This window comes from Hippichthys cyanospilos, chromosome 12 (assembly GCF_059441005.1).
Source record: "Hippichthys cyanospilos isolate Australia breed blue-spotted pipefish chromosome 12, RoL_Hcya_1.0, whole genome shotgun sequence".
Lineage (NCBI taxonomy): Eukaryota > Metazoa > Chordata > Actinopteri > Syngnathiformes > Syngnathidae > Hippichthys > Hippichthys cyanospilos.
This window is the reverse complement of record NC_142380.1, coordinates 7158634-7176581: the sequence shown is the minus strand read 5'-3', so window position 1 is coordinate 7176581 and position 17948 is coordinate 7158634. Positions and strand designations below refer to the sequence as shown.

The 17948-nt window shown below is 38.6% G+C and overlaps 1 protein-coding gene across 2 annotated transcripts in view; it reads right to left on the bottom strand.

Annotated features, from left to right (window-relative positions):
* The window catches only part of st3gal3b (ST3 beta-galactoside alpha-2,3-sialyltransferase 3b), a 34484-nt gene extending 16972 nt beyond the window's left edge, over positions 1–17512 (bottom strand). Inside the window, exons 1-9 of one of the 2 annotated variants that reach the window (XM_088429939.1) lie at positions 17153–17512; positions 15264–15407; positions 13298–13360; positions 12019–12060; positions 10194–10236; positions 8627–8719; positions 5285–5379; positions 769–832; positions 580–675 (exon numbers count right to left, since the gene is read on the bottom strand). In XM_088429939.1, the coding sequence (XP_088286065.1) occupies positions 580–675; positions 769–832; positions 5285–5379; positions 8627–8719; positions 10194–10236; positions 12019–12060; positions 13298–13360; positions 15264–15381 (614 nt within the window). In that variant the 5' untranslated portion in view covers positions 15382–15407; positions 17153–17512. The remainder of the gene's footprint in view (positions 1–579; positions 676–768; positions 833–5284; positions 5380–8626; positions 8720–10193; positions 10237–12018; positions 12061–13297; positions 13361–15263; positions 15408–17152) is intronic. The other variant, XM_088429941.1, reaches the window with a different exon arrangement.
* Between the last annotated feature and the right edge of the window lie 436 nt (positions 17513–17948).

Below are 17948 nucleotides of genomic sequence, written 5' to 3'. Positions count from 1 at the left end.
CAAATGTTTCACTCCTTTGAATTAGGGCAAGGCTAATAAGGATTATTTTGGGGCCGATGCCAATTTTTAGCAGACAACAATACTGTAAAAATTCCTGGCCAATTATTTTAGAAAACAATGAATAAAATTGTGTTTCCTCTTCGGTTTCCAGAATGAATTGGGCAATGCTTAGGGCAATTAATGAAGTTATCTGGACAATTATTCTTGTCACGTGTTTGGATTACTAATAATTTAATGCATGTCATAATTAAACGTATATAATGCTTAAACAATATGTTTTGTTTTTTTAAACAAACTGACTTAAGGTTGTGTGTAAAGTTCTGACATCCAAGCCAATTCTGTGCACAACCTCTAAACATTACTTCTCAAAATAAAGATTTGCTTCGCTTTGGATGACATGTCCAACAAGTATTATGATACAAACTTATTGTACCTATTAAATTATATTATTATTATTAAATACCTGTTAATATATTACCTATAAAGATTTAAATAGACAAGTAATTTAAAAGAATGTGGTTATTTGTGAGTTTATAGCTGACCTATATGTATTGAAATAAAGATTTTTCTGTATGTCACCTGACCACGACGTCATAGTCATCTATTCGTGATCCCAGAGACTTGTTGGACAGGATACCGCCGTTGCCCACAATGATGCATTTTTTACAGCTGAGACTGTAAATGAAGAATGGAAAAGATTAGTTGCCAAAAACAAATGAAAAGATGTTTTGTTTTTTAGAGGGGGGCATTTTTTTTAGTTCCAGTTACCTGTCAAGTTCATCTCCTAGTCCAAAGCTTTTGGTAGTAGTTAAAATGATGTCTATGATTCTCTCTGTGGAGGAAAGAAAAAAAACAATCATGAATCAAGGCCTGAAATAGGTGGGTTTGCGTCGATGTTTGCTATGTCAATTTTATTTTATTTGAATTGTTATGTATTCATATGTTGTTCCAGCAGTGGTGATCAAATGTCTGTTGCTTGAAGGGTTATGAGACCGCAAAGATGAAGCTATTTGTTAGCCCGAAGGCATTTAGCATTGTTTGTTAGCATAAAGCTAAACAGACTGTACTAGGGCAGGCAAAGTTATGTGGTTGTTTTAAATAAACGTGCAATTCTGTGCTTTGTTTAGTTTGACGATAGACCTCAATTCAGAGCAGCGATAAACAGCATCAAGCTTCGAACTGCTGCATGTTGTGAAATCAATTGAGCTTAACTGTCACTATGAAGCTATTGTATGGCTTATGTCCTACATAAGTGATTTTGGCAACAAATCAAGGGAAAACCAAAAACTCAAGTATATGAGTTATGCCCTACCCAAGTGATTTGGGTCACAAATCAAAGCACATTATACCGTATATATAGAGATTTTTTTTAAAAAAGTAATAATGTTCAAAGCATGAGGAAAGTAAGGCTTGGATAATATTACCAATATTATCAGTTGGTGACTTGCCATTAAAAATAGGGAGCAAAAATTTAAAGAGGAACTCTTCTTTACAATATGTCCTAGGCTGGCCCAATAATCTAAAACACAGCATTCTAATTAATCTGTGTTTGTGGAATATGAATGAAGATGCAAAATTCACACAATTTTCCCCCGTTTTCCAATGGCTGTCACTTAAAAGTGAGATCACAGTTGCTCAGGAAACGTCTCAGTTTAGGACATCACATGACCTGACTTGGAAAAAACAGGCTGTCGTACCCTGAGCAACTGTGATGTCATTTTCAGCGCTAATGTCAGCTAATGGCAAAATGGCCAAGCAAAACATCTGCATTCTGCTGTTTCATTCTGGTTCCACAAATGCAGTATTAATCAGAAAGCTATAGTTAGACTACTGGGGTTGCATTGACATATTATTGGACAGAACATTCCTGGGTTGACTTTGCCTTCAAGATTGAGTGTTTTAGACATTACACAACTCTGGCAAACAAGCCCAATGATGAACCTGCAGTAGGCCATTGTTTGGAAGTGGTGTCGATGTCTAGCGTCAAGCATCACCCCGAGCAGCATAAACACATGCCCGAGGACCACACCTGGATCCAAGTAGGTCAAAGTGACAAATCTCCACGGGTCAGACTCACTTTCCAGAAGATGACATGATAGCTAATTGTTGGAAGTACCAGACTGTAAACATTTTTGTCCAGGATGTGTCATGGCAAAAAGCCATGGCCACACAAATGGCCACAACGCTACCCTTGAATGACAACAATTTTTAATGGCAACAAAAAGGAAGAATGGAAGTGTCACGTAACACATAAACACAGACTACTTGCTGGAAATAATGCAGCCTAAACAATATAAAACAGTAAGTGTGGAACGAATGGTATTTTGGCCTGGACGTTTATGTGTTTTCTGATGCAACTTGAATAGCGACAACAGAAATATGACTCACGCTTGTTCAATATCTAGTATTATCTACCCGTTTATTCAGAAACCACTTATCAATTTGTTTGTGGGTAAGATGAACTATCTTCAAGTTCAAAGGGGAGTACGTCAGATTTTTTTTTTCAAAATAAGAACAAAGTAATTGGAAGATCAAGCATCTTAAGGCTAAATTGTGTTATACTGACTGTTACTCTCTCAACTATCAACTTTTTGAGTTGCAGGATCAAATACCCCAAGAGGTACCACAAAAAAACAAGTGCCAAACTGTAACCAATGAAACACGGATGGCACAGCACTGTTTTAAGTCCTCATCTGAAAAAAAAAAAAAAGAATTCACCGGGGAGAACCATTATTCTAACAATTTATAACTATATTCTTTCTCATAACACAAATTTGAAAAATTTCCAACCAAAGCTCAGTAATTTCTTTACTTGCTCTTATAGCCAGCACATCAATGTTTTGGGGTGAGTCAATGTCATTTTAGTACTCAATATAAACAATGATTAGTCAGCTTAGCGTCAACCCAGTTCTTGGCAGAGCAACATAATGCGAGCGCTACCGTAAGATTCTCCTCTCACAGCCAAAAGCAGCAAGCGAGCGAGTGCATTCCATCTGGCCGCATCATCCAAGAGCCGTAACATTGCAGCTCTTTTGGACAATTAATGAAACGCAGGTACTTTATTATGTAGGAAAGGTTTATTTGAACCTGTCATAAGGAGCCTGGCCAGACATTGCGTCAAAGTGTGTACAGGCAAAGTGGAGGTCATAGACACTACTAAGCCATATTATGGCTTGTCTTGTGCACCTGGAACGCAATACACTGCTATTTGAAAATTGACTATCTGGGATTGAATGTCTGAAGTCTTAAGACATTTATATTTACGTCTTTGGGATTGCCTCAGTGGTTGAGAAACGTTTTTTTCATTTTTGGAACTCCTACAAGTTCAAATGTATATATTATATATCATTTTTTTTTTTCTAATATTTTCAGGGGGAACCCAATTATTGGTCATAAGAGGACCAACCCAATATTTATGTCAGTTTGACCCATTTTTATGATTGTTTTACACACAAAAATGAATAGTTCTGTATAACACAACTCAAAAAATTGGGGTGAGCCCCTTTTTGATTTTTTTCTGACCCATAAAAAGTTTATTTTGACCCAACTGTTTTTGAAGTGTGAAGTGCAAATGCAGCATAAATGCACAAATCACAAAGAAAAACGTGATGCGCTTTCACAAAACCAAGCTTATGTCACCATGATTCGTTTTGAGTCATTGCCAAAAATAATGACAGAAATGTCCATTTAGGGATTTCTACATAAATGACTTCCTTAATGTATTGACTTTCATGTCACAGCAGACAAAAGATTTAAATCATAACCGTATGTATGTACGTATGTATTTAAAAAAATGGATTAGTAAACATGTTTTCCTCAAAACTAGAATTTTAACATTCAAACTGTGGTAACGTCGTATATATACGTATCATTTTAAAGAGCCCTAAAATGAGAATTTGAATACTGTATATCAAAGGCATCACAAATGATGAGCTCAATGAAATTCTTTTAGCGTACATGTAAGCATTGCAAAGAACACAAAGGGTTGATTATTATCTCCTGACATGATGTAACTACTGTATGACTCCAGATTTCATGTGCTTTGTGGCGTTCTATTCATGAGACGCTCATAACACATCGCCACAAAAAAAGGAGGACCCTGACTGCCACTGTGTTCCGCAGAGAAAGGACAAACCAGGTGTAAAGCTTACACAGTGTACACTGTTGATAAGCAGACAGTGAGGGCATGTGTGTGTGTATTCGTATGTGTGTGGCATACAAAAACCTTGAAAGAACGCCAAGATAACATTCATTGTACCCATTGCTTAGTACATAAGCAAAGCCCGTATCGAGTTCTATTTCACCTCTCCAGACCACCAGGGGCAGTGCTAAAAGCACGGAATAAGACTTCGCGCAAACGCGAGACGAGAATGCATACCATCAAAAAACATCATACATGATAACAACGCTTTTTGCGTTATTATTATTATTTTGCATCGCTTATAGCCAGTTGACAATATCAGTCGGGGTCGCGGTTTGCTCTCCGGCCTCCGGTGGTTGCGGCGATTGTGTTGGTTTACCCTTGTTTGGTTTTGTTGTTGTGCAACGTTTGCGTGCTGTGGCTTTTCTTCACGGGGTGAGTTGCATTGTTTCATTCATGTGGCTATCACTTTCTGGTGGTTTTCTATTGTGATTTTTGACGTTTACTTTTTCGGCGTTAACGCCTCGTTACTGCGTGCCTTTGATGGTGTTCGCGGCCTGAGGTGCACATGCACGTCCTCGGAGTCATATATGACATGCATTCTAGTCTTGGTTCGTGAAGGCTTATCCCGTGATTTTAGCACCGCCTCTGTCGGTCATCCGGGGGCTCATAGAACCGCTGTTACAAAACGTTTTCTTTTATGTACAATCATTTTCATCTATTAAACTGCCTTTGAAATTTAAATGTTCATAAAGTCAGCAGTTGTTGCAGCAAGTTCCCGGCAACAATTTAAAAATAATAACTTTTGAAACAACAAATAAAAGCATTCAAGTCCATATAAGTCTCACCACGGTTGACGTATTTATGTCGGCGTAGTAACAAGCAGTATATTTGTCAATGCACTTCATTGCTAATAAACAGCTGAAAGAAAAAAAAATCTTGTGCTGTGCAAGGATAACAAATCTCGTGGCATTCTAATCTAACGAGATCTCCTCCCGCCTGCTATTTAAACTCACCTATTGCAATCTGATACTTAAAAATGAACTGTAAAGGGATACGACATTATCATTGTGGAGCAGCTTTGGGAACAAACTGTTCAAGAACTTTAAAAGGGAGGCCAAAAAAAGAAAGTGAATTTCTCACCTTGTGTTTTGAATCCAAACGGAGGCAAATAATTGCTGACTTTAGAGAATCGTCTGAAGTTTTGGTCAAGAAACATGGGCGCTGCTTTCATGAACCTATGGCCAGACAAGGGAGGAAGAAAAGGTGCAGGAGATGTTTATTTGCGCAGATGAACCCAAACCATAACGAAACATTCTATGGGGCTCATGAATCAAGGCAAACACGAGCGTCTCCTGTTGCGAGCCAATGAAAGCAAGCAAATAATTGTCAAATAAAACAGATACTTGAGGCCTGTGTTTTTAATTAACTGCATGACCTGTAGATTCCAGAATGGCTTCTCCCTTATCCTGTGTGTCTGTATTTGCCCCTCGATGACAAATTGATGCTAGGAAATCAAAGGAAGCCATTTCCTGAAAGTCACACCCGAAAGGAGAGTGCTGAGATACAGCTCACCTTCTTCATTAGAGCCGCAGGATGGATGTGTTTATTTGACCTACCGCTGGTGTGTGGAAACCAGGGAAGGCACACACTCAAACTGTTGTTCAAGAACAGATGGCATTACATTTTTTCCTCAAAAAATATTCTGAAGACGGCAACGTGACAACGCATTCACTGACATGTCAAAGATCCATTTCTTTCTGGGCTACTAATGAATGCGTACATTCGGCCAATCGAATTAAAGACATCGATGGCAACTGCCTTGAGAAGCGCTGTTATTGTGGCATCACAAGTCAAAAATGAAAAACTACAAAACATGCAAAATACATTTCCGATAACTTAGAATTTAAAGATTGGCAGTGAATGGGTTAAAACGGGCTTCAAAAGTGATCTCCACTCTATAGCGTGTGTATAATATTCCTTTAAGACAGTAATTTGAATCTGGATAGCTTGTTGTGAGAACACTGGGGTTCGCGGAGCTGAGCAGCAGCACAATGACCAAACATGGCAGAAATTAGGAGAAGGCCTCGTAACTTCAAGTCTCTTTTCCCCGCACCCTAATCTGTCTCCGGGATAGCTTCATTATGCTCCGGCTTCAAAGGCGGCAAACCGCGAGAGGTCTACTTGCAGAGGACAAGCAGCAGCCCTTTTGACGTTTCCAGATGCGTGCGAGAATTTTTGTCGGCATAGCGAAACAAATGGGGGGGTTTTCGTGAACCCATCAGACCTGTAAATAAAACAGGACCTGTGCAAATCACTTAGGACATAGCAACAGTCTGTCACTGACAAGCAGAGAGCGGGGCGGGCTGCTTGTTGTTAAAAAGTAACAGGCAAGAGTATTGTCTTCATTTCCTTTGCAAAAGCCATCTCTCACTGCCAATATTTTCATAACCGTGCCACTGCAAGTTCAGTAATTGATAACTCCGGTACAAACAGTTTGTGGTAAAACTGAAAGAAGGGGCAAGCGTGGATAATTAATTGAATTGGAATGGGCAAGGGCATCACAAAACAAACTTAAAGGAAACAAAAAAGATTAATAAGGAGAGGCTGTGGACCTGCTTGTAGAAGGTTATGTTTTTTTGCCTAAAAGCTGAACTATCCACCACACCTATTACAATGGAACATTTAGTTTTAAAAAAATAAGTTTTAAATCGTCATTTTCTAGAATCTTTCAAACAATACCCTAATCACGCCTATGTACAATTATGCATGCAAATGTTATGTGTTTGGACTAATTGTGCGCATTGAGCGGTGTGCAGTCGTAATCGTTTGCCATTTGGGGGTTCTCTGCTGTACACAGGTTTGATGTGAAATGTGTGTCTGATTAGAGGACATCATTAGCAGGAAAGACATTGTTAACACAAGACAAGCTATAATTCACTGGGCAGAATTTCATCTGAGGGAGCCATTTTACAAGGTTTGTGTGGGTAATTCATAAAGGATTGACAAGACATTTTGTTTATACACTGTACACTTTCTGTTCAGAATGATCCAATGTAGATTTTATTTTAAAGATGATAAATATATGATGAAGGGGTTGAGCACCGCAATGTTTAAAACTCTCTATTGACAGCTGTTTTCAGACGCTCCTTCTCTCTAAAATTTGGAGGGCAACTGACACTTATAAATTAGTACCTGGGATTGAATGTTTATAAATAATGAATGCTTAAATATTTACAACTACAAAATCCTCCTTTGGCCCATGCATTGGCCAGAAAATGGCCAATGGGTCAACAAATTAGCCTAGCGCTGAGAATGGAACAATGTCCTATAGATTAAATTATATGAGCAACAAATAAAACGAGGCCAAAAATTTTTGCAACGGCGCCAGTGACATCACAGACGGCTGAGAAGGTTTTTCGAGACTGTGGCTAGGGTACAAGAACGTGGCTGATGAGTCATGCTACGCTAGACAGGAAGTTGCTCGCTGCAGTTCACAGAGAAAGTCTGTGAAGATCCAAAATTTGATAGGAGAAAGATGGGGGACCTTGTATTCAAATGACAACGAATCTTTTGTGCCAAGCGGGCGCAACAGTCAAGTTTTGCGGTTGGGAACGAGATGATAGAAGGATGACTGAAGGAATGTGGGGCTTTCTCTCTTTCCATCTCAAAAGCCTTCGGGCGCACATTGCTGTGAATGGCATCATACATCTTTCGAATTAGAAGACTTAAGACCCTCCCTCCAGCAACAATGACATTAATTAATACTGCTTATTTACAGAAATCTTTTACTCATTCAATCCCAAAGATGTATTTTTACCTCTTTTAAGACTTCATACATTTAATTCCAGGTCCTTACATTTTTGTTTCCTTTTTTTCACGTCTTTGGGGAAAGGAGAGTCTCACAATGGCTGGTTCTAAATGAAGTAAGTAACAAAGTAATGGATGACTTTAGATAATATACAGTAGGGCTAAAGTAATTGGTTAAATAAGGTACTTAAATAATTGATTACTTTAGATGATAAAGAACTTAAGTAATCTATTACTTAAGGTGCATAAGTGATTGATTACTTGAGATAATACAGTATAGGTACCGTACTTAAAATTGATTACTTTAGATAACAAAGGACTAGAGTAATCTATTATTTAAGGTGCAAAATTATTTCATTACTTAATATTAACGTAATTGGGTACTTAAATTATCAAAGTTTCTGATTACCTTAGATAGCAATGTTCAAAAGTAAGTGATAACTTGAGATACTCAAGTAATCAATTACTTTACTAGTTGATTCTTTGGTACCAGCCATTTTTAGAACCTCCTTTAGCCAAGCACACAAAAATAAATTGGAAAAAAACCCAATGATAATATAGTTCCTGTGATTGAATGTCCTGACAAAAAAAGAAATCATTGGGATTGAATTTGTTTTTTTGTTTTTTAAATGAAACTGCACATTTGGTTTGGAATAAATATTTTTCACGTCTCACTTTGGATAGATGCTAGTCATCTTGGCTGCTGCGTATCCCGGCTTGCACACGCCTTCGCTGAGATTGCCGTACTTGTACGCCAACTCCGCTGGCCTGGAATTAAAAAAAAAAAAAAGCAGAAGCACAAATTCATGAGTCCTACAGTGATCAAGCATTATTAATTATACTGACACATTTCCAAGCCTTAACAGCAAACTTTTCAAACAATCCACTTGAGCGATCCTGAGCAAGATGAAGAATTCCCCAACAGGTCAATGTGTCAAGCGTGTGGCAAGACAAAGCAGAGAAGCCTTGTACAAATAATCAGCACGGCAGTGCTTCAAACTAAAGCCGTCAGGTTAGCAGCCCAATGGTAAATAACGATGCATTCTGTCAATCTCGTTTAAATAAACTAGGAGGAGGAGGGGCCTGAAAGTTCCCTCTTTGCAGAAGCTGCAGCAACAAAAAAAATCCTAAAAGTGAATCGGCACAATGTGCATTAAATTGAAGAAAAATTAATTATGCTATTAAACCGTAACAACAAATCAATGAAATTCATAGCTGAACATATTGGCAAGGGATTTCATTATCGTTTGGTGCGTCACATGACATGATTAGGATGTCCTGACTGTGTATGCGGTGAGGTGCAGGAAAGCAAGCACAATGGAACCTGGAGCATTTCTCCAATAAATACGCTGAACTTGGATTAATAAAGTACTCCTGGTTAAGATCGAGAAGGTATTGGCTTCGCTATATTCAATACCTCTGCTTTCAATCAAAATGCTACATTTATGCTCTTTCTAATCACACAACAAACATTGCTTGCAGCATAACTAAGAGACCATAAAAAGGTATTGTGGAACTATAGCACGTAATTAACAGGATATATATTTTCAAATTACCTGTGCCCCCTAGTGGACATAAATGAAAATGCAGTGTAGCGCTTTATGGTCAGCATATATATAAACCAAATGTTTTCCCATAGGTAATGTATAGCCAACATTTATTCAGCAATATATCATTTTATGATATATTTTGAACAAGATGTTATAAAGATTTTCATGCCTTCATTTGTAGTAAGTTTCAGTCCATGGTGTATTTGTAATTGGGGTTAAACATTTAGTTTAACTCAAAATGTGTAACTTCAAGAGCTATGGTATGTCTATGCAAAAACCCTTGTGCACTTTTCTAAGGTCTAATTTAAAGGATGGTCTAAATTAAGACCAATAAAAAAATCCCTATTAGTTCCAAAAACAAATCAACAAAAATTCATTAAATTGTTAAAATAATAAATCAAAGGATTCAGTTTTTAGGGGGGTGGACTGGGAAAGATAAATGCATTTCCACTCATTCCAATGCAGAAATACTCGTACTTGAGATGAAGTTTTGAATTAGCAGCAAGGTCATGGAACAAATTATGTACATAAATTCCTATCTCAAGGCATCACTGTTTGTATCTTGTAAAATCTTAACTCTCCATCTAAAACGAGAAATTAACTTTCAAAAGTTGGAGGCCAAACTGATATATAACATTGCAGGTGGTAAATAGCATTAGATTGAACTTAATTTAAAAAAAAAATGTACTTACAGTTTTGTGTCCAACTGCAGCAAAAAGCCCTGCTTGTCATACACTGAAACAGAGAGACAAAAAAGGTGGAGAATGTAGTGAAATTAATTAAGTTAAAATATTGGGTTAATAGCACTGGTTTGTGCCTCTAGCGGCACTTGTCGTTGTAGATTGTCGACACGGTTTTAGACATACATCTTGGAATTAAGGGATTGAGACAGACAAGCAAGGTTAGGGAGAAGCCAGCCAAAACAATCTGTTGAGGCTTAAAAAAAGACAAAAACAAAAATGTTAGCGATCACCTATGGACAACCGAAGTGGCGGCCAATAGGTGCCTGCTATGATGCCAAGAGCAAAGCTATTTAGGAGACAGAGAAACAGAAAGCATGTACTCTAAATACAAGGGTGCCCGAAAAATGGATTTGCACTTTGAACGAACGTAATACATTTCATTTTCAAAAGCAACACACTCTAAAGATATTTTATCCTAAACTCATTTCTGTTTTAATGCTCTCCAATTGCAATGGACTGGATGTCAACTGTTTTTATAAACATTGTCAAATTCTAAGATGAATTCCATTGTTTACTGTACAAAAAGTTCCATTGAACCCAACTAACTTAAAAACAGTGTTATGATTAACATTAAGTTTGAGCCATATGAATTAGGCAGCATAATCCACCTGTTTTGTTTTTTTTAAACAATTTAATAATGCAGTTTGCTGTCAACTGAAAATACTGTAGCATCACATTTGCTCAGGCCCAAGTAACGACCAATCACGGATCAGCCTGCAAATCTCACCTGGACCACAGCCGAGCCGTGACTGGTCATTATGAACCTTGAGCAATTGTGATGTCATTTTCGGGCGACGGCTGGTGACAAATTGGGCACCCCGTAAGATAAGGTACTGTAAAAACAGGTGGATTCAGAATATTCACATTCAGAATACAATACTTAAAGGAGTGGGGGTACAATATTGGAACGGACATTTTGGGGTCAACTTCTCCTTTAAAATGGCTGCCATAAATTCATTCAAAATTAAGGCTTCAGATTTGAAGTCCGCTTTCAATTTTCCAGGAGATACTATATTAATATGATGGGAACCACTACAAACTCCTACGGGGAAAAAAAATTGCCGCACGTGCCGTGGCTTGTAGACCCCTGTTGTTAGAGTATCAGCTGAAAATAAGTGGTTAGCCCTCATCTAAAGCCGTTGACAGAGAATTTAAAGCAATAATGTGTCCCCCGGGTTCCGAGTGGGGTACAACTAATGTGCGATGGTGTCCTATGACCTAAGACAACTTTCTGGTGACACTTAACAGTTCTAGAGGATATAAGATTAGTGGGAAGTAGAAAGAGCAGAATATTACGCCTGTGCTTGCGGAGCTCATCTTCACAGGGAAGCTGAAGGAGAAAGATAAAGACAAGCAAAAAATGGGAATGCATGACAGCTCATTAAGGAAGGTTCCAAGCACGCCCCTGGAAGATGATGACCACGTCAAGTCCCCGCACATTGCAACCGGAAAAGCAAAACCACCGATTTGGACAAATCACGTCAAATTGAATGCACGGTCATGAGCAGAATGCAGTTTACATTTTTTTTATATAGCCAGCAGAGGGCACTATTTCATTACAAAGCAACTCGTGAGAAAAGTGCGTCACTGCATTTTACTATTTGGATTAATTTCATTATTTAATAGCATATCTTTACAAAAAAGGTTAATCTCATCAAGTGGGGATTTTTAAGAAAAGTATTTGTGGTAGTGTATAACCATTTAAACATATTTTTTCAATTGGGGGAGTAGGAGGATGGGCAAACAGGTTGACTTGGTGGAGCTGCAGATGTACCTGAGCCTACCATTCGTCCCACGGTGATATCCGTTTCCAGCTCTGAAACACAAAAGGCTTAGTTAGCAGCGTTTGAGGCCACTCTTTATCAAAAAAATCATTGTACTTGAAAATTAAGCCAAGGGAAGCCAACAAGTGCACAGGAAGGAGAAAGATGGATTAGTAGATTTATTCCTGGAAGGCTGAATTGTCAATGCCCTATTATATATTCAGATGAAATGGAAACTGCATTAAATCCACAAACACACTTAACTGTGCTTAGGATATTTAGGACCCGACCGATGTGGATTTTATTTTGTATTTTTTTAGGCTGATGCTGATTTGTGGCAGAAAAAAAGAGATTCATCGGCTAAAATTGTAATGAATAATAATAATTAAAATAAATAGTTTTAACCCTCCGCATTTGAATAGATGTCAATTATAAGCCGATTTCCTCTATTCACAGGCCGGCCTAGTACCATTTCCTGTGAATAGCCGAGGCAACTATATAACATGATATTCAATAACAGGTCCCTAATTTTTTTGCAAAATATTTCAGTGTTTGGCCAAAAAGTAAGGTCTAAAAATGGCTGATGGTAAATTTGGAAAATACTAATAAGTAACGTATATATTACTTTAGGTAATTACGCACTTACGTAATTGGTTACTTTAGTATGTACTTAACGTACCTCAACTAAAGAAATCAAGTACTTTAGTACTTAATTACATAAAGTGCTCTATTATTTAGAACTTAATCATCAACATTGTAAAAAGAAAAACATCAAATTTACCAGATTAAAAATCGCAACATATTACAAGCGATAATAATTAAATTGCATTAATATTAATTCTATTAGATCCTCAAATATTATTCATTTATAATGAAGTTTTGAAAAGGACAAAAATAATTTTTTGTTGTGTAAAACGGAATTAACTTTCAAATAATTATCGTTTATGTGTACCGTATTTCCCGCACTTTAAGGCGCACCTGGTTATATAATTGACAAATATCAGCCATTTGGATGACGTTTGAACTGCCATAATCAGCTAATTGAATCGGTCGGAGGGTTAATCGGTCGGATCCCGATATTATTCCAGCTTTTTGCAGAGCACCTCGTGAAGATGGAAGGAACACAAGCACTTTGGGTGAGGAGGTGAAAGTGGAAGGCAAAGCTTGAGTTGTTCAGTTAGCAGTGATTTCTACGCCGTGAAAATCAGCAACCACCACCGAGCACCGAACAGCCCATAGGTTGACACCGGTCGCCCGGTGGAAATGGGCGGCGCCGGGCGGGCCCGCTACCTGCAATTGCTTTCACGTCATTGGCGTTAGTGAGGACAACGCTTGCCACTTCGGCGTCAAGTTCTGAAAACAAAAGGGGGTTAACATACTGAAAACAAACCAGCTGTAAGAATCCATCGCCACACAAGCTTTTACACAGGAACACAACGCAGTCCAAGACGCACACGATGTTGGTCGAATACTCAAAGAGTGTTTCTCACAAGTATAGGGGTACAGGAAGACGCATATACACGCAAGAAGATACTCCTAAAATTGTGGGACTGAGTAATAAGGATTAAATGGGCTGAAACAATAATTTTAATTATCAAATAATCTTTCGATTAATTGGATGAAAAATCTGCTTTCTTAGAGGACTAAAAATGTCTGAATCTTTTCCGCTGAGAGGCTGAAATTCTGAGGATTGGACACTTTTAGGTTTCTTAATTTTTAATCGTGTTCTAAAAATATAATCGAGGTTTTATTTGTCTTTTGAGTAATTTTGGCACTTCATACAAATCATTAACAAGGGCAATTGAGTGCTGATCAAAATCTACAGGCAAAGCTGTTTATTAACTGGGATTTTGCAGGTATCAGAAAATCTAATTTCCGTTTTTTTTTTTTCCATTTGTGCCTTTCTTTACTGATTGAGAACAAATTATTTGGAACATGAAGCAATTTACAACAATGAGACAATAGTGACTTCCTTGGCAAAATTTGGATGCCTTTCTTTTGAGTTTCTACACAGTCATAAGTGACACACTCGTTCCGCGGGAAAGGCATAAATGAAACGCATGATATCACACGATCTTATTTCCTGAAGCGGCTGAATAAAAACACACCTACAGATTACACTGCACGATTTGTGGCGTGCATCTGACTGCGCTGCATAAAGCAGATGGTTGAGTGCATCTTAATGGTTGCCAACTATATTTATAAGGTCAACATTACTGCAAATGTATCTGTATGGATTACAGATCAGATGGATTTCCATTGCATTCACTCACTCCAACAATCTGTGAGTACATGCAACCCAACAGGACATAATCCTCCCTAGACGTGGAAAGCATTTCTTCCGGAGAGAAATGGCCTCTGCATTTCAAGTCAACATTGAGTGCCAAAGAGCTTTGGGAGGGGGCACAGCAAAATTCAGACGATGAAGAGATCCGTTGGACTGTATCTCATTAATCTTCATTAAACTAATCCAAAGTAGTTATGACACTTGGCCCAAAAATCCAAACAAAAAGAAGAAGAAAAAAACTGCTCTGCGATAAAAGGAACCTAATTAGACGATGTTAAAAGCATGCCACTGCAAAATAGGGATTTTTTTTTAATCAAGGATTCCATCCATTAATGTGAAAATACTGTATTTAATTTTGCTCTGTTAAAATGCAAAGTTATTGTAATGATGATTACTTCAAAGTAAGGGACCTCAAATATTTTTTGAAGATTACTCCATCGATTAATCGAATAGAATAAAATGTTATTTTGCTCGAAGATAAAACGTGAAGCCAATGTTAGTTAATGTTAAAAACCCAGTGTACATTTATATTCCCTAAATTTTTGTTAACATGAAGAAAACATCAAACGAAGAAGCCGATTTAAAAATTGCCGTCAAGGACGTGATTCATTTTAGAATCTAAACCTGGGAAAGTGAATTTGCCATCTGACATCTGACTCGTTTTGTCGGTTTAAAGTGGAAATCACCTTTTTTCCCCCCACATCCTGCTGTATGAAAAGTTAAAAAAAAAAAAAAAAAACTCAACGATGGACAAGCCATCAAAACCTGTGCAAGAAAATCTCATCTGCGAGTTTTCCTGGCAACATCCACTACACCGGGGTACCAACACGTCAAACTACAGGGTGATGGAAATACCATGGAATAAAATAAAAAACATGCGGAAATCAGCCCGAGGTGCAAACGTTAAAGAAAAAGAAGAAAAATGGATACGTTTGACAGTTACAGTATAGGTCCGGTTTTGCGACTTACGTGGTTTCTGGCCCCATACGTTGAGATGCAACTTCCCCGATGAGTAGTAAATAAAGCCGAGGACCAGCATGGGGCACAGGACGAACAGCAGCTTGTGTGCGGGCTTCATGGTCTTCATTCACATGGCACTCTCCAGGGCATCACCTGCACATCGCAGCACGGACGGAAATTTCATTGGCACATTACGCACAACACAGGAAAACCGTTGAAACTCTGCTATTACTTTCATTTAAACAACCAGCGTGCCAATGTCATATGACCGATGCCAGAAAACAGGTGGGGCGGGATTCCTTGTCGCTTCGGCCTTACCGGGAAGTCCACAAGGAAAATGGGGGTGGCACAGCGCAAACATAGGTTATCGTGTGCCTCACATGCGGAGGTCATGGGTTTGATTTTGGCTCCGGCTTTAATGTGTGGAGTTTGCATGTTCTCCCCGTGTCCCTGTAGGTTTTCTACAGGTAGTCTGGTTTCCTCCCGCATTCCCAAAAACATGCATATTGAAGAGGGATAGATCAATTATCATTGGGGCCGATTATCCGCATTGGCTTTTTTTGTTTTTTTAAATTAATCTTACGGCCTATAATTTCGGTCATTTTGCCTCTCTCATCATTAAGACTTGCCAATGAAGCCATGGGTCGTTGATCAGATGACATTTATTTATTTATATGTTTATTTATTGAACAATATATTAACACAATAGGAAAACAAGCTTACAGTTACTCAAAAGGAGTAGGTTGAAGTTCACAGAGCGTTTAACTATCCTACCTCTCATTCTCCAAATAATTGACAAAGCCATGTTAGAAATCCAGTTCATCAGCAAGGACTTAAAATACTAACAAAAGCATTCTCCGTTCCACTCAAGACCAACAGTAGGTTTTAAATGTAATGGTAGGTCTCGTTATCATTAAATTATATTAAATAAAATTGCAATTGCAATTAAACTGCAAAGCAGACTTGAGTAGTATTGTGATTTTTTTGCACATCTATTGATTGAAGCAGAGGTCATTTAAAATTAAACAAATCGAATCATTATGAATCGAAAGTTTATTCTGAATACAATCGTAGATGCCAAAATCTGAATCGGATCACTTCGTGAGACAGTCAAAGATTCCCACTCCTAATATTAACAATTGACTGCTTCTATTCCTTGGTAAATGGAAGCAGGCTACCACTAATTCTTCACAAGTTACAGACCAAGATTTTACGACTCTAGCGGCTCACTTGAGATTAGATTTTCCTCCATGTGGCCCCTGAGTAAACTGAGTTTTGACAGCCCTGTTGTAAAGCCATTTTACTCTTGAGTATAATGATGTGTCTTCACAAATATCTAAACAAACTTCCCAAAGTCGAAGAATCGATAAAACCGTTACACAAACATAACGGAACTTTACTGTCCCAAATCTACAGGGCTCAACCTCGCTTTTACGTACACACGGCAGCTAGCGGAAAGGAGCACATTCGCGTCCATCGTGGTTCGAAATGACGACCGAAAAAGTCAGTTGATAAACGCCGGTGATTTTTTTTTTTTCCGGCGAATGTCAGTAACAAACGAAAGACGTGTAAATGTTAGCTTGGCTATGCTAACGGAGAAGGGGGGTGGGGGTGGGGGCATTAGTCGGCAGGCCTGCGGTATCAACATGGCACTGTTGGATAAATGTAACCGCAACGTTAGACTCGCCGACGTCAAGCTTTAGTTAAAAAAAAAAACAAAAAAAAAAACAAGTAATGTGAAGGTTAGACGAGCAAAAGACGCGCAGACATCTTTCAACAAGCACACACTGGCGATGTCCAACCAAGCAGAGCCCCAAATGAACAGAATTTCCCCCATTATTATCGCGTAAAAAAGCGGGATTAATGACTGTTTAAAACGGAAAAAAATAGATCTTTACCTTATCGTGTCCTCCGAGCTTCTATGGAGTCCAATCCTAATGGCTGTAAAGGATGTAGCGAGAAAACGAGCGTGTTCTCGCTCTCCTCCCGGCCATGACGACGAAACCCGAGAAAGTAACCCCAAGATGACTGCGTGCATACATCAAGACATTCGGTGGCAGAGTCTGGGCCAGGTCCGAGGAACAAGAACGTCCAAAGCCGGGGGTCGCCGCCAGAACACTGCGTGTCACCGTGGGTCACGTGATGCGCTTTGGTAAAGGACAAGGGAGTTAGCAGCACCTTTAAGTCCTCGGCTCCTTTTTGGTTTTGCCAACCCCCTTCTCATTTCGTTTTCGTCTTCCGCCAATGAATGCGCCTCTTCATCGGGGTGGGGGCTCATATGGTGCGACCCTCAAATATCAGCTGCCCCTGGATGCTCTCGGTTGGGGATTTTGCAAACCGGCGAAACATCCCGCGACAATGTGGCAAATCGCGTTGGGGATATTAATAATGGTTTAGTAAATAAATAAATACCCTCGTTTGCTGACGACCCCCCCCCTCCCCGCCCACCCCCCACGCCACCTCCTAATGGTATGTGCCGCACAAGCAGGAATGCTTGTTTATTTTTTTTATTTTTTTTACTGTTCTGGAACACAAAGAGGTGACATTTCGTCATTTCAATTCTTGAAAGACCAATTAAGTGTAAATCTTTATTTGTTAGCAAGAAAGAAAAAAAAACATTTACTCAATGTCTAACAAGTAATATAATGGATTAAATGAAATTAAATGAGACCCGTAATAATTATCCATTTTATA